The sequence below is a fragment of the Passer montanus genome, unplaced genomic scaffold, assembly GCF_014805655.1.
Source record: "Passer montanus isolate IOZ18808 unplaced genomic scaffold, ASM1480565v1 scaffold2, whole genome shotgun sequence".
Lineage (NCBI taxonomy): Eukaryota > Metazoa > Chordata > Aves > Passeriformes > Passeridae > Passer > Passer montanus.
In genome coordinates this window covers 2,075,842-2,099,298 of record NW_024366591.1, presented here as the reverse complement: position 1 = coordinate 2,099,298, position 23,457 = coordinate 2,075,842, and the positions used below count along the sequence as shown (strand labels likewise).

Here is a 23,457-nt window from a genome sequence, read left to right as displayed (position 1 = left end):
AAAATGATGGAATGGTAATATCTCAAATGGCACAAAGCTGCAACTGAAACAATGCCTGTTGAAGCTGACCATCCTACTGAAGCTGCTTGCACAGGTATTGAGCATTATCAAATTAAAAACTGGGGGGATGTGATCCTTTTTAGAAAAAAACCCTCAATGTGATAGTTGTGGTGGTAAACTCTGTAGAGTACAACTTGCAAAAGCACCACAAGAAGAGAAAAAAGTAGTTTCTCTGAGTAAATTTTGTTACTCTTTGGTGAAATGAGTTTCTTGTATTGCCAGTTTGCTTTGGGTTATTCCATACACCCCTTACCTTGGCTATGATGCGGCAGAGGTGAGCTCCTTCCTGGGCCAGGCTGAACAAACTGCTGATGGCCGACTCCGTGACGTACAGGCTGCCCGAGAACTCTATCTGCCTCAGCAGGTTCTGGGGACACAGGACAGAAAACTGGGGCAGTCAGACTGACAACACACGTTTAACACTGCATTTGAGTAGATGGAAGCAAGGGCAGGGATATTTAAAAATTAATATTAACAGGGGAAGACAATGGGTACATGCGTGAGAACGTGTGGTATGGAACGCCCCAGCTGTTTAGTAAATATTAATAATATTTAGTTATTGTGTTTGGTTCTGGGATTGAACCAGAATTTTCAGAAGGCAACCAATTTAGTTAGTGTAGAAGCTGAATCACATGGTGATAAGACTGGCACCTTATTTATAGGCAATATTGCTACATCCTGTTTTACACTACCATCTAAGGCTGTGGGTTCATCACTACTCTCAGTCAAAATGTCACTGACAAATAGACAGTCTTATAAAGAAATATAGTTTATTCTTAAATGTAGGAAATAGGTTAAATATTTTTTTAATCTTTGAAAAAGATTGTTTTGCTTTTGCATTTGTGTCAATGCAGCTTTAGAAAAGCAGAGTTGTGAAAAGAGCATTAAGTCCCTTTCATTTTTTGCTTGTGAAAAAAGACATAGAATCACTAGTGTAATTAATTCTATTTCCTAGGAGGAGGAGGGTAAGGATTTTTGTATTTAATCCAACTTCAAAAGAAATGCAAGGAAGTATCCCATGCTTTACACTGTTATTTACACAAAATTCAATTACCTTGCCTTTAAGAGGTTCTTCCTTTTTAACATTAGAAAAATGCTCCATAATAATGCATTAGAAAAATGCTCCATAAAAGACATAGCTTAAAAGTTCACAATTTGATATGAACCCATCCTGAATTAAATCCTGATACACTTATTAGAAAAAAGGCTCTTTACACAATTTAAGTGAAATCTCTCACACAGACAGTCTGTTTCAGAGCAGCAAACTATGTTAGAAAAAAGGCTCTTTACACAATTTAAGTGAAATCTCTCACACAGACACTTAGTCTGCTTCAGAGCAGCAAACTATCCCCAGACATTGTGGTTTTATGACAGAAGTGGGCACACAGCCTGACTGAATGGCTCAGAAAACTGTTCATAAAATAACTTTTATTATTGAGTTCTACAATTTTCAGCCACACAAATATACACAAGATGATGTGCCATCAATAATTTCACTCCCTTAAAAGAAGAAGGGAGTAGGATTTCACGTGTGTCAGTAAGTGCCAGGGCGCCCAAAGGCAGAAATATCAGCAATGAAGAAGTTCCCTTCACACTGGAAAAGATCTTAACAATGATAATCTACTCACTGAATTTGAAATATGCAAAGTTATTTACACACTTCAACTCGTACATTTCATAGAGTTCTCATAAATCCCAAACAAAGACCATTAGGAGGTAGCTTGTTAGTTTGACTATAATTCTGCAAATATATTTGTGATATTCTCACCTCCTAGTAATAACCCTTTAAAACTAGAAGGGATTTTTCTGAAACCACCACAACTTTTCTCTTTTTTTTACCATCTTAACACATCAGGTTATGTTAGATTTTAACTGATAGCATGCATTAATTTTATTTTGTCACTGTAAAAAATACTTTTTAACTATTTATGCTCTCTAAGGCTCTCCTTTCCTTTTTATCTGCTGCAACAACACAAAATTTTAGCATATCATTACCTTTAAAACAAAGGCAAATTATTTGAGCAGAATTACATTTTATATGTGAGAAAGAGGGAGGAAGGGAAGAAAGGGAGGGAAAGAGGTCAAGATAGGCTGGCTAGACTTGCAAGTTGCTATTATTTCAATAATGACCTAATGGAATAAGTTGATGCATTTGCAGCCTCAGAGTAACTACTCAGTGTATTTCACAGATTCAGAATCACAGAATGGGTGAGGCTGGAAGGGACAATCAGAAGTCATCATTTAGATGCCTTGCAAGAGACACCAGGAAAAATAAGTAACCTGGTGAGAAAAAAGATCATTTTGTTTGAGATTCAAGGATATTGGAGAATGTGAGATTGCAAACACCTAAATCTCATTGCAACATATTTGAGTTCTTGATCATAAATTTGTTGCAAATTGAGAGCTGTAATTCTAAGCCTACTCTTAATCAGAGAATTATAGAATGGCTTGGGTTGGAAGGGGCCTCTAAAATAATTTAATTACCAACTCAAGATCCAATTATTTTGAAAGACCTTTTTGGTTTGGAGCTTTTTAAACTATAAACTAACCTGTGCCTCTTGTGTTAAAACCAACTCTATCAGCTGGCCAAAATACTGGGCAACTGTCGTGAGTGTTTCATTAACACAAGATTTCATGGACTTCAGTATCTCTTCATCTTCAGTCTGTAAGCACCTGAAAAGAAAGAGATGGGAAAGGGATGAAGGAAAAAAAGATGCAAAAGTCCTGATTGTCAGAGGTGAGCCCCATGTTACTCACACGATATAATTGGAATTCAGCTGTTCACAAGGACTTGGTGTTATTAGCATCATTCCAGACTTCAATCAAAGCTTTGTGTACACAGAGTAAATACACCATGAAAGGATGGACACTACTGAATAATTTTGGGGTCACAATTTACCTCACAGACTGCAGCCCAAATTTTGCTGCAGATGCTGTGTGTTTATACAGTGCAGCACTGCTCTTTTCCTCTTGTGTTGATAGTTCCAACTCTTGGATGCCTGCATTTCAACTTCATCTGTACATATCCACCCATATTTCATAATCAATATTTCAGTAATTTCTTATCCTGCTATCATTAAACTATGATAAAGAAGTAAAGGATGATGAAAGAGATGTGTGCCCAGATGAGCTAAACACCATAAACAAAAATAAAATTTGGCCCTCTACAGAAAGATACATAAAGCACCTCTACGGACTTAGTACAGTTATCCTGTAACCAGTGATGTTTGGCTATAATTAAAGAAATTAGATAAAGATGGAAAGCTTTATACAATTCTAATGAAATAAGAAATATTTCCTCACAGAAAAATGTTTATTTGTATTGTCAAAACATCTTCCACTCAGGCAAGCCACTGTAATGGAAGATATAGTTTGGGTGATCAGCATCTACCTGTACACAGGTTACCTTTTCAGCTTTACCTGTCTGTCAGACACCTATGTCAATTTTTTGACAAAAAAGACAAGAAAGGAGAGGGCTAGTTTAGGGCAGACACTTTGAGATTGGAGCTCATTATTAAATCCGTGTGTCTTATAGTAAAATATAAAACACAAATGTGAGCGCTGTGGATTTGGCACAAAGCAATAGTGCTCCAAAAAACGTTATTTCCTGATAATTAGATGGTGCTTTTTCCCTGATGATATCCCCAAAACAGAATGACTTGCACAATGTTTAAAGTAAACCAAAAAAGAATGATTGAACTGTGCTGGAGGAAATGGGTAAATTATGTTAGAAAGCGGAAATAGCATGAGAAGAATTACAGAGATTTTTATTTTCCAATCTCAGCATCCCAGAGTGCAGGCAGATGAGTAAACCTACAACTACAATTTAATGGAATGTGTATTTCCTTTGGTTTGATTTATAGTGCAGGGATACGTTCATACAGGAGCATGTAGTACAAGTCTCAAAATCCAAGTTTTCACACCAGCTGAAATCCTGACTCCACAGAACTAGAAGGAAATGTTGTCACCAATATCTGCCACAGCCATACTTTCTCCCTTGATATCTAAAAGTCCTGGAAAATCCACTTGTGTGTAACTTTGTGTCTATCAGACTCTTTGGGCAACAGCAGATCCCATCTTTCATTAGGATGCATTTTAGGCAAAAAGCAACTCCCTTCATCCACCAGAGATTAACATTTAGAAATCCTTGCAGAGTTACAGCAGCCTAGTTCAAACAGCTGAGGAGGTGCCTATGGATTTGAGCTTCTCATTAGAAGTTCTACAACATAATAAAGCAGCAAAATAAATATTTCTACTACAAAATTTAAGTTACCTTTCTGTGAATGCTGTAAATTCTGAACACTTTTCTATTAAGAGTTTTTCAAGCTGCAGAGAGAGCAAGAGAAAGTAGTTTTAAAGTTATATTTATACACACAATTGCTTTACAAAAATAGATGATCCCTGTTTATTAATTGAAAACCCTCTCAAAACATAATATTTCATATGAACACCCTTCATCTACTTTTATGAATAAAACAGGTAGAGATAAAACTGAGTTTAACAAAAATAGTAGCATTTTTCATATTTTAAATACAAAGGAACTCACAAATGAGGTGTCAAAATAATTTAGTTCTGTAGTCATCAAAAGCAAAACATTTTTTCCATGCAATTTGTCGACAATATTAACATTCAGAATAGGCTATGATAAAATAGGATCCAAAGTAAGTCAAGAAGATTTCCATTGCTGGAAAGGGATTGGAAAGTCTTAAACAAGGGACCAAAATCAGTATGTAAGAATTTCTTACAGATTGTTTAAAGCAAGTATTAATTATTACAATAGAATAAAAATTTTAAAAACAAGAGAAACACATCAGGTAAGGCATCCTCTCACCTGGTGCATTTCTTCTGAAGAGCTCCTCGTGAAGGTGTTGTACTCATTCACCATGGAGTGCACGTGGCAGTTGACTCTCACAGTCATGCTGTGCACCCTCTGCCACCTGTTCTTCTCCAACTTCTGAGCAATCCTGGTCAGCTCAGTGCTGATGATCCAAGCTCTCTTCAGCAGGAGCTGCAAGTTATCACAAGTGCTGTGCTGTGAGGAGAGGATGAGTTCATTCTGTTCATCCTTCTCAATGCTGATGGGCTTGGACTGGAGAATGCACATACATTCGCAGTCTGTCATCAACTTCAGGTCTTCCATCCATCGCTGAACAGAGTCCACCTGGATTAGGTGCATGCTGGAAGGCAGAGAAGGAGAGGGAAGAATGAGGTAAAGCAAAACAACCTTAGAATAAACACCATACAGCTGGTGGTAACCTGCTGTAACCACACACTACCCACTACTAGGTTGCTTGATTGACCAATTGATTGACCAAAGGCAAATAGTTGAACAAACAATTTGCTTGCAGTAAGTAACACAGTGACACATTTAGCTCTTGATTCCAAAAGCAAGTTCTGGATTTCTAATCACTTTTACACCACACACCCCGCTATAAAATTATGTCCGAGAAATCAGTGGATATTAGAGATAAGCAAAAAGTTTTGATTATGCTTTTTGAGGAAAATGTTTCTTGTACATTCAGAGTTTTATATGGGAGAAGGAACAAAGTTATTGGTATGTTTGCTTGTTGTTTATGGGACTGTCAGGTTTTTCTAGACACTTGGCCTATTAAGTGCTTAAAATAAAATTTTACCTTGCGGCATCTCTCCAAATCCCTTCCAAACTTATGCTGCCAAACCAAGACAGTGAACAATACTGCAATATTTGTTCCATGTTATAATCCCTGAAACTAAAGCTGGATTCTCCTTCCTGACCAGACCTTTACGTTCTCCCTTATTTCTCATTGTTGTTGCACAATTTGCAAACTGACTTCCAAAGCGCATTTTTTATACTACAGAAAATATGATGTGAACCAGCAAGGCTGAAAAGCTCCTTGACGAGTGTACCCTGACACAAGGGCAGTGGGCTTGCATTTTGTGCCCTTGCACCCTCCAGCCAGTAAAATGTGGTAGCTGAGTCAGAAATTTCACTGATTCAGAGCTCACTTTACGAGGGATCACAAATTTCAAGAGGGATTTCAAATTTCAAGACTCAGAGTCTTGAGATGAAGCTGTCTAGATACTTTTATTAGGATCTGGCTGCCTTATAAGAAAAAATATCTCAATCCTCACCCCAACCATACTAAAATTTTCCAAAGAATTAAAAATAAGAGGTAAAGAAGAGATTAGATTAAGTGAAAGCAAGAGAAAATGGATTTAACTGTTTTTTTTCAAATTTCTACTGGTATCCTACAGTTAATATGACAGGTTAGTCATAGTAGATTGTTGTCTATCTTCTGGACACATATGCAGATTTTATGATACTACATCAGAAAGGACAAAAAGAAAGTCCCTATTCTTTTAATTCAGATACTGATTTATTGCAACTCAGCAGTAACATTCTGTGCTGTTAAATAAAGCCTTACTGCTAGAATAAAATCTGCAATCACATTAGCTAAGCTAAGGAGGACCAGGTGGAAGCCTTTTTCAATTCTTGTGCTTCCATTTATACCATGAGCACCAGATGAACTCCAGAAACCTCCTGCCAGACCACTCCAGTAATATTCCATAAATAAACAAAATGTATTTACATATACAGGAAATGGAGGCTTTCCTCAAGTATCATTTCATGTAAATTGACAGCAAACAAGATACAAGAGATCAGTTTCATTGATTCAATCTCTCTTTTCACAATATATGATGAAACTACTTTTAATTTTGAACTTTACAGGCTACTGCTATTTAAGGTCTTTATTTCACTCAGCTCTGAATATTGTGTAATTGCATTTCATGATCGATTGAGGCCCACTTTCTCTTTGCTATGTGCAGTCTCCTTATTGCCTTTTTGGATCTGAAGCAAGGTTTCCTAATAAACAAAAACAACAACTTTAGAAGTTTGAGACCATGATTTATAACAATGTGCATATTTTGCATGCAGAACAGGATAAACTTATTTGACACAGAGTAATGTATCTTTCATTTCCAAAGTGCACTGTGATGATTAATTAAGTTTCTGTTTAGTAAGTAGAAATAAACTTCTACATTATAAATTCACATGGACAAAAAATAAAACTAGAATAGAAAGTTAGTGAGGAAAAAAAAACCATAAAAATCAACAAGAAAAAAAGTAATTAATATTTCCTTTAGTCCCAAAATGCCAATCTTATTCTTCACTCTAAGGAAAAAAAGAGGTAATAAGAATTGCACAAGACAAAAAAAGCATAGACGTTAAAGAAACTCTCCTTGTTTGCTTCTGTTCCTACTAATTGCCAGAAGTACAACTGTAGAACATAGGATGTTTTTTCATTGAAACCTCATATTCCTTAACTGACAAGAGCAAAAAAATGATAGCATTCATATCCTTCTAGCGGACCACAGAAAACTCCCCCTGCTTATTGTCAGCTTTTCTGACACACTGTCCTTTAAATTAGACACACATCATTATCACTGAAATGAAATATTTAAATTATTCACCTTCATCCAAATCTCACTGTATGCAGAGAAAATCATCTTAAGCATTCTGCAGATGAATTTATAGACTAATTTTTTACATATTAAAATAAGGAAAGCAAAAAACTGTGATCATCCTTAATTAGCTATTAAGAATCGTATTCCAGATGGCATTTACAGAGCTCAAAAAACAAGTTGGAAATTTCCATTTTGTCTCCCCATTACAAAAAAACAGCAACAACAACAAAAAACCCTACGCCTACAAAATAAAAACAACCATAATAGTTCAGGCAAAAAAAAAAACCAAACAAACTCTGTTTAGCCCATTATCCTGGTCCCAACATGCCCATTAGGAGATGCATAAGGAAAGATTATAAGAAGTGTAGCAAGAGCTGAGCAACCCCTCCTTCCCATCTTCTGGCAATTAGTGGTTTAGGAACTTCCTCAGCTAGAAGTTGTGTCTGAGTAGGATGTTTTTACAATTGATGAAACAAAAGTAGCCATTAATCCTTTTTGAACTCAGTTAAACTTTTGGCCTTTACAACATCTAGTGTCAGTGTCTCATGTTGTTTTTTTGTTTTTTTTTTTTTGTATGAATAAGTGTTTCTTATTGTTTATTTTAAACTTGCTACCTGGAGAAATGAACACAAACACTTTAGCTGCTATATTCTAAGAGATACTGTAAATGAAATTATGGTCCTGTATTCACCCTCTTCATGCAATTCGTTATTTTGTTTGCTCTATCCCATCTTCTCTAGGTTATTTTATTTCCATGGTATAGAAACTCAGCCTATCTAGTCTGTCCCCTGATAGGATTCCAACCCTCTGATCGTTCACTTACTCTTTCCACCTCTTCAAAAAGCTTTTTCCAGTTTCCCTATGTCCCAAGATGTGATGGGGAAAACAGGACAGGTCAATTTATAGGTTTGAAACACATTTTCTGCACAGTCCCTGTTTTCCAACAATTCTTGATTTATTTTTTTTTTACTAAAGTGTTTTCCAGAGAGCTGTTTCACCTTTACCTTTCTGAAAATACACTTATTTTGATTTCAGAATCTTTTCCATGAGTGATAATAAATAATCTATTCACTATACATGTGAAGAAAGAAATTGTACTTCAGTTCCATTTACCTCCTCACATGTACTACTTTATGTTCATTAACAAATGATTTCTTTTAGCATTTTACCATTTTGTATTGTCCTGCTTTTTTAACTAATTTTTCAGGTCATTAAATACATTAAACAAGATTTGCTGAAGCATAAGAGAACTTACTAGCGTGATTTCCCACAGTTCTCTCTAGTTTTGCAAAAGTATCTGGTTAACTGGCTCAGACCCTGAGGTTTACAGAATCATAGAACCACTTAACACTATCAGGTCCAGCCATTAACCCAGCACTGCCAGGTCCATCGCTTAATCCTGTCCTTAGGTCCCACTTCTACACAACTTTTCGATACCTCCAAGGATGGTGACCCAAGCACTTCCATGGGGAGTCCATTCCAGTATATTGACAGTCCATTGACAACACTTGCAGTGAAGAAATTTTCCCTAATTTTCAATCTAAACCTCCACTGGGTTACTTTGGGGGCATTTCTTCTTGTCCTATCACTGGTTATTTGGGAGAAGAGATAAGTCCCCACCTTGCTCCATCCTTCTTTCAGGCAGTAATAAAAAGAAATCTGTCAATCCTCAGCTTTCTTCTCTCCAGTCTGAACACCCCCAGCTCCCTCAGCTGCTCCTCACAGGACTTGTGCTCCCAAGCCTTCCCCAGCTCTGTTGCCCTCTCTGGTCTCTCTCCAGCCCCTCAATGTCTTTCTTACAGTGAGTGGCCCAGGACTGGACACAGCACTCGAGGTGTGGCCTCACCAGTGCCCAGCACAGGGGGACAATCCCTGCCCTGCTCCTGCCACACACAATATTCATCCAAGCCACGAACGGCCAGTTTCTCCAGCAGAATGCTGTGGGAACCAGTCTCAAGGTATTTCATGCAGTCCAAGCAGACAACAGCTAGAGCCTTTCCCTCCTCCACTAAGTGGGTGACCTTGTCAGAGGAGGTCAGGTTGGTCAAGCACAGGACCTGCCGTTTCTGAACCCCTGTCTGATCCCATGGTTGTCCAGATGTGCTGCATGATGGCACCCAGGATGACCTGCTCCATGACCTTCCCTGGCTCTGAGGTCAGGCTGACAGGCCTGTAGCTCCATGCACACACCTTGTGGCTCTTCTGGAAGACAGGTGTCACACTGGCTAAAAAGCAGCCACCTGGGACCTCTCCATACAGAGAGGTGTGCTGGTAAATGATAGAAAGTGGCCCAGTGAGCACTTCTGCCAGCACCCTCAGTATTCTTTGGTAGATCTCATCCACACCATAGATTATGTGATCATTTCCCCTTGGAATATGAGGACTTCATTCTGTTCTCTGCCATCTTCCATCTCAGGGGGCTGACAAGATGCAGAACAGCTGGTTTTACTATGAAAGACTGAGGCAAGAAGGCATTGGATGCCCTGAGCCTTTTCTCATCCTGTCACCATGTTTTCCCCCCATATCTGGTAAAGAAGGAGGTCCTCCTTAGCCTCCCTTTTGTTGCCAATGTATTTATAGACATTTTCTTATTGTTTTTCACAGCAGTAACCAGATTGGTTGGGTAACAATTCTGGTTGGGCTTTAGCCCTTCTAATTTTCTCCCTGCATAAGCCCATGGCATCCTTGTAGCTCACACAAGTGGCTCTCCCTTTCTTCCAAAAGTGATAAATTATTGTATTTGCAGGGACCCTTGTGGCAGGGAGGAATGATGAAGCTGACTCCATGTCCTCAGAAAGCTAATTTATTACTTTATTATGCTATATTATATTAAAGAATACTATACTATACTAAAGAATACAGAAAAAATACTTACTCAATACTAAAAACATAATAAAGAAAACTCATGGCACTTTCCAGAGTCTCAGCTTGTCCCTGATTTGCCAATTAGTGAAAACAACTCACAGCAGAATCCAATGAAACAATCATCTATTGGTAAACAATCGCCAATCACATTCCACACATGAGCAAAACACAGGAGAAGCAAATGAGATAAGAATTGTTTTCCTTCTCTGAGGCTTCTCAGCCTCCCAGAAGGAAAATCCTGGGCAAAGGGATTTTTTCAGGGAATGTCAATGCCACAATAAACTTGGCTTTTTTTTTCTTCCTGAATTCCAGACAAGGCTCTCTGTTCAGCCAGGCCAGACTTCTTCCCCACTGGCTCATCTTTTGGCAGCACATGGGCACAGCCTGCTCCTGCGCCTTTAGGATCTCCTTCTTGAAAGGGAGATGTATAGATATATAGATGGATAGCAGTTACCCACTAGTTAAAATTACTGAATTTAGTATGCTGTGGCATATTGACAAAAAGCAATTTATCTGGGCTCTACATTATAATAGCTGCATTTAATTAAAAACAGTTGTAAAAATAATTCAGTGCAAAAGAAAAATCAAAATAAAATCTCCAACATTTCTTAAAAGTTGTTTTGTTTTAATTGAGGCTGTATAGTATTTGACACAATTTTCAAGAGTGCTCAACTGAACTTGACTAAGGAGCAATTTGAATACTCTGAATTCTAGTGTGCTTTCCAAAAATCATAGTCTTTAAAAAATTGTGTCATTTGGAAAAAAACCTCTGGTGTCACTGGCTGAGGCCAGCTTAGAGCAATAGCCTGTTAGAAGTGTGTTACTTCAAGAGATGTTTGGACCTTGTTTAAAATACACATTTCTGCACTGCATAAAACATTGCAGGTAAAGTTCATCCTAAGATATTAAAAAATACTCCTATTTTAAATATCTAAGAAGATACCTATGATATTCAAAGTTCTCTTACCAGCATTTCTCTTCCCCCACACCACCTTTTTTTTGTTATTTTCTATCCTCTCTTAAGTAGTTTGTTAACTAACAAATCAAGATCTTTAGGATAGACTAGATGGATTGATATCAAAATGATTGATCTCTCTCATGTTGGTGTTACATGAACACAAAAGTCAAGAGTTAATGCCTACATCATTTGTTTAAAATTTCCATCTTGAAGATCTTTACCACCATTATACTGGCAGCACACACACTTCTGTTTTAAATTGCAAATGTTATAATGAAAAAGAGTTATACCTCCAATTTAGCACTGAGTTTCACTAAGTGCAAAAGTTTCATGCTTTATAACATTGTGTCGAAGTTGGAGCTGATCAATTCATGTGAATAATTCCAGTGGTCGTATTTATGAAGTGTAAAGACTTCTGCTCGGTCAAATTATGTTTCCAAGGCTTCTTAGCCTTTTTATCCATTTTCACCTAATATGACAGATTTATTAGCAATCCTAATGATAGCATTTACTACTGCTTCCAGATAAGCCTATGGTGAAAGTCAATGCCAAATCTTACAACTGTGTGCAAATTTATTATTCTAATTAGTGGTCGGTAATTAATTGGCAACAAACAACTTATTGAATTTCACCCTCTCTTTGAACATAAATAATCTCTAATTTTTTTCTAATTCATCTTTGCAGAATTATTCATGGGTATGCAATATAGCCAGGGCCAATTTCCACATCAATACAATGGCCAGCAGAACTCAACTCTCAGTGGAAGGAGAGAGTAAAGACCTATAGAGACAGTGCTCACTTTTCCTCAATTACTATACATTATATTAATCACATAAAAGAGCCCCATAGATACACAGTATTGTATTTGCACCGATTTTGGCAAAATTTTGTAGAGCCAGCTGGAGAGATAGCTTAAAACGCACAGAGTAGCTTTAAGGCAGATACAAATCAGATTCCTGGTTTTTAAGTGAGTGCACTTACTGTGTAGATCATTCCTAAGGTAATAGAATCCTACAAATATTTAGGTTTTGTACTCGATGGAGCAAGATAGAAGTACAGCCAGATGGTTTGTGGGGTATTTTTTTTTTTCCTCTTAATTTTACCCACTTCTTTTCCAAAGGGACACTAGCAATCCAACTTCACTGTGACAAAAGGTGACTTTAGTATGAATTATTTAAACCTTTAGAACACAAGGACAAAAGGTAGTTTCTAGGTTTTAAAAAAGTTACCAGGCTATATTGAAAGGTTATTTTAATTAGCCTCAGTGATTACTCATTTGTTACAGTTACCAAAATGTGACAACTTCTCCAAATTAAGTCAGCAATGTAATTCGGATAATGCCGAATTACTCAAAGATCACCATTGTAGAAAAGTCTATAAGGAAAGTAAAAACACAGTAATCACTTGTAATATATAAGGTATGATGTGTGAACTTAGTGTTGTTCCGTCAGGCCTCTTTAAAATGCCATATAAATAATTTAGTGTTAAATGTTGCGCCAGTGTTCTCCTCAGATCTTTGCATTTTTCTGAGAAATCCTCACTGTAAGCTGTCACTTTAAAGATGTCTGGAAATATTATACCAGCCCAGAATTGCTGGCACACTGCAGAACTTAAGGAAGCCACTCTGTAAAATCACGGACTAATTAAGCCTGCTGATTAGTTTATGTAAAGTCTAGGATAAACTTATCATGCACTAATTTTCTGTACATGGGAATAGTTTAGGTAGGTCCAGTCCTATCCAACCTCCACCAGCTGCAGGGATACTGAGGCACTGTTCAAGCTGCTTTTGAGGAGCTTTACTTCCTGCCTGGCACACTGAATTGCTAAAATACTAGTTATCTTGATAAACACACAAGGCACTGAGTTCACAGAAGTTGAAGACCATAATAAAAGAACATAATTTCCTGAGAGAAAGAAGGAAAATGCAAAAAAGCCCCATTATCAGCAAGTTAATGACATTATAAGGCTCTTAATTGGCCTCTTTTCAGGCAAAGCTGAAGAACATGCTAGCATTGATCCAATGGTTACCAATCCAAATATGTCTGTTGAATTAATATTTGTATAGTATAATTAATTCATACTAAAAATTAATATTATTGCTTTTGCAGTGTTGTTGTAAGATAGTAAACCAAGGAAAGTTTTCAAAAGCACTAAGTTTGTTGGACCTTGTGATATTGGCATATTCAGATTTAACAAACTGTTATGGACTCAAATCAGACTTAATGAGCTTTGATCCAACTTAAGGAATCCACCAGACTTAGAAACTGGCCATTTTAGCCACTCTAAAATTTGGACATGAGGGATGGGCCAAAAAATAATCTGCTGACGATATTGGTTGAAGGACATTGTTTGTGAAGGAGTTTGTATTGGCTCTTTTGTTCAGCATGTTACCTGATGATTTGCAACAAACTGTTCTCCAGTGCACAGGCAAAAGTTGTGCTGAAGATGAAGGATTCCATGACTCAATCTCTGTGCAAATGACAGCCCGGGTCTTGAAAAAAGTGCAACAATTATAGTTTTCCTGAGAGATGAGACAGAAGAGATGAGTGAGCTTAGCTTTGTGCACAACGGCAGAATCTGTGACTTTTGACTTCATTTAGCCCAAAGTAAGAGGAATGTGCCTCATGGAACATTGCATGACACAACTACTCAGAACTTCCTTGCAGATTCTTCCAGGAGTTTAAAATCTGACACAGTGACTGAAGCACGCTGACAATCTTGAAGGGACGTTGCCATCAGCACACGTTTAAATTGCAGATTCCTGAGTACACACACAGTTCTCACTCCCATAATTAACAGGGCATGTTTTTCCTGCATTGTGAAGGAGAAAAGTGAACAAGGCCAGCAACAGGAGAGAATGTGTTCAAGAGATCTAACCCTGGTTCCTGCTTCCCAGTCCTCAGGCTACACTTGTAATTGAAGGGGACAACATTCCTCATGGCCTTATAAGAGTATGCTGCAAGAGAGAGACACCTGGCAGGGAGGGAAAACTAGAAATGAAAGTGAAAAGGAGAAGAACACTGGACATAATTTGGGGCCACAGGCAGTGGAAGTGCTCAGACACAATCACAAGTAATGACTAATTTGGAGACTAACATGAGAGTCCATGAAAATAGCACTAGTGCCTCATTGAGCATTGTTTTTTTTCTTCCTCCAAATCTGCCTTAATTTGTAGTTTAATAACAAACACTCCAGCTCTCTGTGCCTTATTCAAAGGAGTTATGACATGCATTATGAGCAGCAGCATTAGCCTTTCACCTTCTACTATTTACTCATTTAAGGTCCTAACCCTACTGATTAAGTAAAGCCTGGATTACTTAATGAAGGGAGCAACAAGCATTTTGCAGGGAGCTATGAGATCAGTATCACTCAGGAGACTAGAGAAATTTGGAGACCCTTGTTCACATCTATTACACAGCAGCTCCAGCTAAAACTGTCAAAAAAAAAAAAAAAAGGTGAGAAAAGGACAGTCTGATGTTAGCTTTTCTAAGATTCCCTTCAGAATATTAACCCTTCAACAGACAAATTCAAAAGACTAAAAGTAGCAACACAGTGTCACAAATGCTGGAATGAGAAGGCAGAAATGCTTTAGGTGGTCTCATTCAAATAAGAAAGCCGTTTCCAATCAAACAAATTCAATATTTGTGCACAGGTTTATATGATTCTGTAGAAGTCAGAAGGTGGAAAAGGAAATCTATGCCATCAAACCTACACATCTGATACTAGAAGAAACCAGATCAGATAACTTGCTCAAAAATAGCTTAAAAATCACTCTAAAAATCACACTAATTCAGAGGTCTCAAATATGTTCTATTAAATGGCTATTCTAGAATCACAGTGAAAGTTTCTTATTTTTAATCTGAATTCCTTAAAAGCCAGTTCATTCCCATATGGTTTCATCTTTCCTTTTAAACAAGATTTTATCTTTTAATGCATTTCTAGAAAGCAAACACATGTTCTCAGCTTCTAATTTGCACGACTTGACAAGCAAAATTCTTCAGATTCCTTCTATGAAACTATGTCCTTTCCAGGCCCCTGCTTTGAATAGATTTGTAGTTCCTGTAAAATTTTTTTTTTACTGAAAGACTCGATATCACACTTGATAGAAACAAAGTCTAACAGCAATTTTGAGTGATACTAGTACAACCTTATCCCCACCAGAAATCTCATTTCATACAGCCTAGAACTGAGCTTCCTTCTTGCATCACCACGTCTTACTGGCAAAGGCAGCCACAGTCATCTCAATCAACTGGCTTAAGTAGGTCCTCCTCCTATTTTTTCTTTCCATAGAATAAACTACAGGTTGTTGCAGACTTTCTTGTCCCCAATCCCCAAATGCATAACATTGAGATCTCAATTACTCCCCCACTTTTCTTCAATACTTCAAGTTCACTTTTAATTGTCTAATTTAAGAAGTACCCTTTGTCTAATCACTAGTTTTATGCATTTAATGGTAAATGCCATGTATAGAATCACTGAACTTCCTTTGTTCAGAGGGAAGGGAATAAAGTAATTTTGTTTGCCCTAGAGAATGATAGATTATTCATTATTATGCATCTTTGGTATCTCATCTCCTGTTTTACTCTAAACCTTTAAATGCTCCTTACTAGAAGGGCTTCCTTTTCTGTTCCAATTAAATCTAATTCCACCCTTTCTCACTTCTTAGTCACAAACATTTTATGTTGCTATTTCACACTTGGAGACACTATAAAAAATTTTAGTAAGTTCAGCAGCTTATATAGAGCAATTTTCCTGCCTCTTGTGTATTGTGTTTGCTTCTATCTCACATGCATGTCCTTCGCTTTCCATTCACATTGCAGAGTCAAAACTAGGTGGTTAGTGCTCCTAGATGCTTTCTTTTTCCTTTGTGCAGGTGTTGAACCTAAGAAAGCCAGGCTAACTGAAGATTTAAATGCAAACAAAGCAGGTTTAATAATTACAACCAACAGGAAAAGCCAAACTCACACCACATCTCCATTTCAAGCCACCTCTTGAAACAGTGAAGACTCAGGCTATACTATCACTTTTTCCATCATGCTTTGCTCTTGATGGCATTGGGCTTTATCATAAAACATTAGAGGTAATTTTTTTTTTTTTACAATGTAAGTCCAGTATTTTTCAACTAAAAATGGGAATTCTGACCACCTTGATGTAAAGTATATTTCTGTGGAACAGCTGAAATGTAATAGGGCATCGGCTTCTGGATAATCATGGATACCTGAGGATTGTAACATAAGCAGTAAATGTGAACCACCAACTTAAAAGGAACAAATGTAATTCCAACACTCCTTAAAATTGAAATTAAATTTCCCCTCTCTCTTCAGCAGACTTTGGATGAGGCTTGGGTGTGTGGCACTCATGATTCTTTTGACGATGCTTATGGTAAATTCCCCAAGGGCAAAGAATTTTAAGATCAACATAATCCCACACTGGAATTGACAAGAGACGAGCAACTGACTGAAAATGAAATTAATAGAGAATGCTCTCAGGAACCTGACAGCTTAGCATCTTCTCAAAGGAGGTGGTGGAGTCCCCGGCCCTGGATGTGTTTAAAAAAAGACTGGATATGGCACTCGGTGCTATACTTTAATTGAGGTGTCAGGGCATGGATTGTACTCAGTGATCTTTAAAGTCTCTTCCAACCTTGTGATTCTGGGAATTCTGTGAAAGTAAAAAAAATCAGCTCCAGAATCTGTGGTTCCCTAGGATTCCAGGACTGAGCAGCTCCAGGATTCCATGACCCTGGAACCCAGCCGCTGCAGGAGTGTCTCCAAGGCAACAAGAGAAGGTTGGTGTCAGAGGGAGGTGCTGCAGCCCAGCTGCACCCACTGTTCAGAGGCGCCTGCTGGTAAGTGAGCTCCTGCCAGCCCCTCGGGCTCAGCCACGGTCTCGCAACATCTCTAGGCCTTCAGTAATAGAGGGGGAGCCTGATAAACTCTCTTTTGAGATTTAAAACTCATGTGAACAAGTGACAGTGTGTGAGTTCCATAGCAGCAGCTCCTCCACTTCATCATTCCTTACCTCCCAGCAGAGGGTCCTGCTGTATCCAGCCTGTCCTGAGCCCCCTTGGAAGAGCAGCTGGGGAATGTCAGCCTCATCAGCCTGCACCAGCTTGTCGGGCCCCTCCTCTCCTTCTCCTGCTTGGGGGACTTTGTTTCCTCTTTCATCTAAAATTCTGGATGTTTCTCTCCTCAAACATGGCCATTTCTGTTCTGTGTGTCACACCTTCCTCACCTTCCCCCTCATCTTGTGCTGATGGAGCCTCTTTGGGCGGTTGAGTTTGGAACTTGTGGCAACAGGCCCACACTGAGGAGCTCCTCTGGCCTGCAGCCTTTTTCAGGGTCAGAAAGAACACAAATGCTTTTATTCCAGTGTGAAGCTTCTTTTTCTTCTTGAGAATCTGAATCTGGGTTATTCCACCTTTCTTTCTCTTCCAAGGAAGGATCTGCCATGGCAATCTTCTGGGTGCTCCTTTTGCTGATGGCAGCTGTCGACATCAACCAGCTGCTCTTTGAAGGGAAGGAAACTGTTCATGAGAAGGAAAGAAGGCAAGAAATCCTTCAGAAGTTGAAGGAGCAGAAGGCAAGCCTTCAGCTGCTGTACTCAAGCTTGAAGAAGGAAACTGCAAACCTGGAAGCCAGGAAAGGGGCTGTGGCAAAACCTGCATTGACACTGGAAACGAAGATGCAACAGTGCATATGCAAAGTCCTTTTCTTGGCTGCCATCACGCTGTTCAAGCTCTGGGGATAGCATTTGCAGGAAGTCACTTGTCAGCACAGTGCAGGAGAAGAGACTGACACAGTATTCCTGGGGAAAGTGTGGAAAGGAATGGCCTTCCCTGACAACACTCTTTGTGCTAACTAGGTGAATTCACATCCACATGGACAGAACTGTAGCAAATGCTTGTTTAGTTCCAAGGAGGTTGGTTCCATTACTTTTAAAATTACTTTGGTCCACTAACAAAAATTTGGTGCTTTAATGTATTAAGAATTCTCTCTTTTTTGTATCAATTGTTATAAAACCTAAGGTTCTGTTAATTAATAAAATGGATTAAAGCAAAGGAATAAGCTTATCAAAATTGTTTGCTTGTAACCAAACAATTTCATTTCATCTTTTGACTCTGGCATTTTCATTGTATTATGCATTGCTGCTACAGGCCAGACCAAACACTATAGAAATAGAGATCATATTTGCAAAACAATACTATGGATGTGCAACCCTATTTTACTGTGCTAAATGGATGGAAACTTAGAGGAAGATGGTTCAGAAAGAGGTTATAGATATTTTGACTGGAAAACAAGAAAAAATAGTTTAGTAATGTTTCCTCCAGCAATAATGCAGACAGTTGTTTGTTTAAAATGAAGTCTTCTACTGGCATCCAATGCTGGCAAGAAAGAGCAAATAATAAAACAGCTTACTTACATTTAAAGCTGATGACTTAAACAATGATGACCAACTTTCCTAAACCAAGCATTAAATCTCAAGACCATGGAATTTTAGAAAGGAATTCTAGGAAATACTTTCTTCACTGGTATCAGTAGATTTTCCTACCCTTGGCAGTTAAGAAAGGATTTCACTCCTCGAACGTACTAATGGACATTTGAATGCACAGTGAATTGCTGTGAAGTTCCAGGGTCTGGAAGGTGCACTGTGGGATGCAAGGAAACACTGTCCAGGCATGGTGTAGATTGTACATCTGTTTAAACAAAAGATATTTAATAGGATTATTTCCAACTTTGAATTCTTTCCATTCCATAAGCAATGCTCTTCACAGGATTAATTTTTTAAGAATACCACCAAGATGGCCAGAATGGTGCAAGAACCACCACCCAACAGACAGAGGCACCCTGGAAAATCCCTTTTATCTATGGGTCTGGACTGACCACACAGGTTCAGTAATATGCTATGCCCTTCCCAATGTTTTCTGAGTAACTCCTGTCTAAGGTTGTAAGCTTTGTATTTAATTTCAATCAGAAAGAGTAATGTAATATTTTTCTCTTTTACCCTACTTATCTATACAGACTTGATGGGCTGCTGTGCTCAGTCAGACTTTTATTTGCTGCATTTCTTAAAACTTGTGTGGCTTTCCAGGCACAATAATGTTACTCAGAGCAAAATACCAATCTAGTGGATACATTCAAGCAGAAATTTCAAAAGCTGAGCTCCACTCTTTCCTAATAATATTCCGAGAAGTTTTATTTCCTCCTGCAATCCTTCTCTCCTGCTAAACTCTCTGCTTAGCCTAAGTGACACTTCCTTGGTTTTGCACTGAGCATTGCACACAGTGTTCTCATCTTGATTGGAACTTCCCGATGCTACTGTAACACAATAGTGGAGAAAGGCAAAAAACTAAATTTTTTCCAAGCAATCCTGAGTAGAGTTCTAAGGGCCAAATAGGAAAAGCAAAAAGGAAATGAATGGCTATTTTTACTACTATAGAGTTGCTTTTGAATGATGGACAACAGCTGAAGTGTGAAGAATGCCTGAACTAGAACACTCTCATTAAAATATAAAATCCAAAGCAATTGGATTCCAAGATCTGAAATAGACAAGAGTTCAGGAGGGTCCTTCACAAGACTGAATGAGGTGAAGAAACCAACACAGCGTGGTTTCCTGGCAAAAGTAAAGATGAGTGGGTTAGGAATCCCACAGATTGCTTCTTCCTGGGAAATAATTCATTAGTGAGGACTTTTCACCTCACTGCTGTTCACAGCAATTCAGAATATCAGGTGTGAAAGAGGAGCAAGGGAGGGAGTAAATCTGGCTGACATTGCCCAGGTGTCAATCTCACCTTCATTAAAGGGAGCAAGTGAAAAGAATTACAAACCCCTGAGGATACAACCGAGTAGTTTTTACACAGACCCAGAGAATATTACAAATGATGACAAAAAGAAATGACAGAATAAGGATTGCTTCTTTTTCCCCCCTTCTTAATGAGTAGAATGAAACAGAATATCTATTTATTTCTCTTAGTTTAGCAAGAGCAGGGTTTGGATCGTTGTCAGTGCATTTCTGGCACAAATGAGCTAACTAACTATGATTCATAAGGGCATTCAGGCTCCACATTCTGCAGTGCATTAAAAACAGAACAATGATGCTTTCCCAAAAAAAAAAAAAAGAAGGATATCATTCTGGTATCATTCCACAAAAATAAGCCAATTATCCCTCCTTAATTATTTATTTAGCAATAATAAATGTTTAGTGGCCATCAAAGAATCTGGAAGACAGCTAACAGAGCTGTCTTCCAGAAGTGTAGTGAACACCATTGCAATAATACATCCTAGGTTCAATGAATTGGCCTCTGGCACCAAATGTGAATAAATGGATATTTTATGGGAGCACAGTCTTTTGCATTAAAAAAACAATTAAAGGATGAGTGGAACTAGGTTTTTGTCCTCTTATAGTCCCTCATGGCACCTCACAACACATCAAGCAAATCTGATTTGAAAATATATCAGAAATGGAAGCAAGGAAATATTGCATCATATCATGTCTGTTATTGTCATCAGCTTTAGCTAAAGGAATTTATTTCATACAAATTACTATGAGATAACAGAATTTCCTCACAAATGGAAAATACATGTGTGAAACACAAAATAAATATTCACTGAATATTCTTTTAGTTTCCCTTTTGCAGTCTGTATTATGAGAGCAAGGAAAGAAAAAGTTCTATTTGTCTGATTAAAAAACCTCTTCCGCTGCCTACATGTAAACAGAAAATAAGATAACTGACTTCACTGTATAGAGAAGCAAATAAAGTAGATCCAGTTTTCTATGTGATTTCTATGTTTTACTGTTATCCAGAGTACAAGGATAAAACAATTTGGCTTCATTATAGGCTTTTCATCACTTCACAAAATTTTCAAAGCACCTGCTCAACAGCTTTTCAAGCTTCAGATCTCAAGCAAGATGTGCCTTTCTGTAGCTGCCACTAATACAAAAAAAGGCAGCAATCTCAGCACTAACTTGGCACATTGTTTGCAAGAAGATGTGTAATTTAGATTCCACTTCTCACCTGACACCTGTTCCTGGAAGGACTCAAAGTGCTGAAACCCAAATACTAAATTTAAAACATCTTACAGGCTTAACACTGTTTATTTTGGGCCATCTCTAACTTGGGGAGAAATGTAGTTTCACTCTCTAGTGTCCCTCTCTCCCCAAATTTTTATTTCATTAAATTCATTCTTAGCCCAGACATTATCCAACTAAGAGAAAAGCACCTGAACCTTCCTTCTGAATTTAGCAGACAAGATTCAATCATGCAATTCCTACTTGGGAAGAGATTCATCATTGCTCTTCAATATACTGCAGAAATTAATAATTTCAACAGACACAGTCTTCAAAAGGCACTGATAAGTACCTCTGTTCCTCAAACCAAAAAAATAACGTCTCTTATTTCCTGCCTCTCACTACTGCTGTGTACTGAAGGTAAACACCATCCATTTCCAGTGGAGAGCAGAACAGAAATACCAGTGAACTTAATTTAAAGCTGATCAAAAAACATGCATAGAAAGAAAGCATGAGCAAAACAAGAGCAGTTCAGCACAACTTCACACTTTAAAGTTACATTGAATTCTCTTTGTTGGATACAGAGGTGGAAGGGTATCAATTCTACGTGCTGCAAACTTATTTCAACTGGATCAGTAAAAACATCATTAAATTTCTGTCTGTATTTTTTCAGATATTTGCTGACAACCAAAATTGTGTGCTTATGTTTTTTCCCTTCCCACCTTTTTTCACACCACTGCGACCCCACAGACATCTGACCTGAACTTGGAAGTTTTCAGGGCTTGAGGCATTCCAGACTGCACTACTCAGGTCACAGTCTCATAGTGAGGTTTTGAAGAGCAATATTAATAAAAGTGTCATTGGTTCCATGAGACTGGAGAGGGATGAGACTATCCACTTTCTCTATTCATGAAATATCACCTTGGTACCACAGCACCCCTGATCTGTTAAATATATGGGTGTATTTTGCACCAAGATAACCTTGTTGTAACTAGATTTTCCTGCACTTCACAGCTGCCTGGAATGATAGCTGGTGATAGCAGGAGTGAAACCATGACAGGGCACATGCAAATGGAGCCATTATGTTATTTATGTCCATACACACATAGTTGAAATCAAATGTCATGGTACTTCAGAGAAAAAAGTAACTACCAGATGCATGAGACTACAAATCACATACCAAAATGCTGTTTAATACATCAGATCTATAATTGGCAGGCTGTTTTCTGAGGATTTTTATTGCTCCTCTCTCTCTATCCCATTCTCCCCCCACCCTTTTTTTTTTTTTAAATCCGATCCGGTTTTTATGTATCAGACTTAATTTGCAGTCCCAATTAAGGGAGCATATACATGCATATATGTATACCTGTGGGTTAATATCTGTCCATACATCTCATTCAGACCATTAAGTTGTTTTTTTAACATTTTTACTTCACATTTCATTTGCTAGATATTTGCTGTTCCAACATTTGTCTCATGCAATAAATTCAGCTGGAACAATTTGCCTATCCATACACATATACGTATTTACCCAGGAAAATATTAGGGCATTTATAATGAACTTGGGCTCAAGTCCCCACTTTGAGGGATATTCTTACAGATATAAGAACTTCCTCTGCTGGTTTCAAATTTTTAAGTGGAACAAGTAAGAAACATCTTTATGCAGAGGTAAAACAAATACATTTACAATTACAATTACTCAAACAGAAGAACCATTTCTCAGCCAACTGTACTCAGAAATCTAGCAAATTTGTTCTGCAGCTTCAGCTTTGGGAAAAACAAATGCAGTACCTTGATACCAATCATAGAAACCCTATTTCTCTTTTACCCAATTTGCAGACCTAAGCTGTTGAGAAAAAAAACTCCTTGCACAGGCATACAAAATTCATTCAACATTCTAATTTCATATTTCCTGAAAACTGAAGAAGACTTCCCAAAAAGAATGCTCTGGGTCATGCTAAATAATCTCTGTGTCACTCTACCATTGGTCAGGATAGCCTTTCATAACTTTTTTACACATGGGTCAGAAAACCACTTGGTTCCCCCTTGTGCTAGCACCGAACAGTGACAGCATTCTGAGCTTTCAGCTTCCAAACAACCAAAGAAAAAAGCTTAGAGAA

General features: G+C 38.0%; 1 protein-coding gene across 4 annotated transcripts in view; it reads right to left on the bottom strand.

Annotated features, from left to right (window-relative positions):
* The window catches only part of INSC (INSC spindle orientation adaptor protein), a 128,506-nt gene that overhangs the window by 52,109 nt on the left and 52,940 nt on the right, over positions 1–23,457 (bottom strand). For all 4 annotated transcript variants that reach the window (XM_039707254.1, XM_039707253.1, XM_039707252.1 and 1 more), the window contains 4 exons: positions 4,892–5,237; positions 4,334–4,386; positions 2,610–2,733; positions 314–427 (listed from right to left, as the gene is read on the bottom strand). In XM_039707254.1, coding sequence (XP_039563188.1) covers positions 314–427; positions 2,610–2,733; positions 4,334–4,386; positions 4,892–5,237 — 637 coding nt within the window. The remainder of the gene's footprint in view (positions 1–313; positions 428–2,609; positions 2,734–4,333; positions 4,387–4,891; positions 5,238–23,457) is intronic.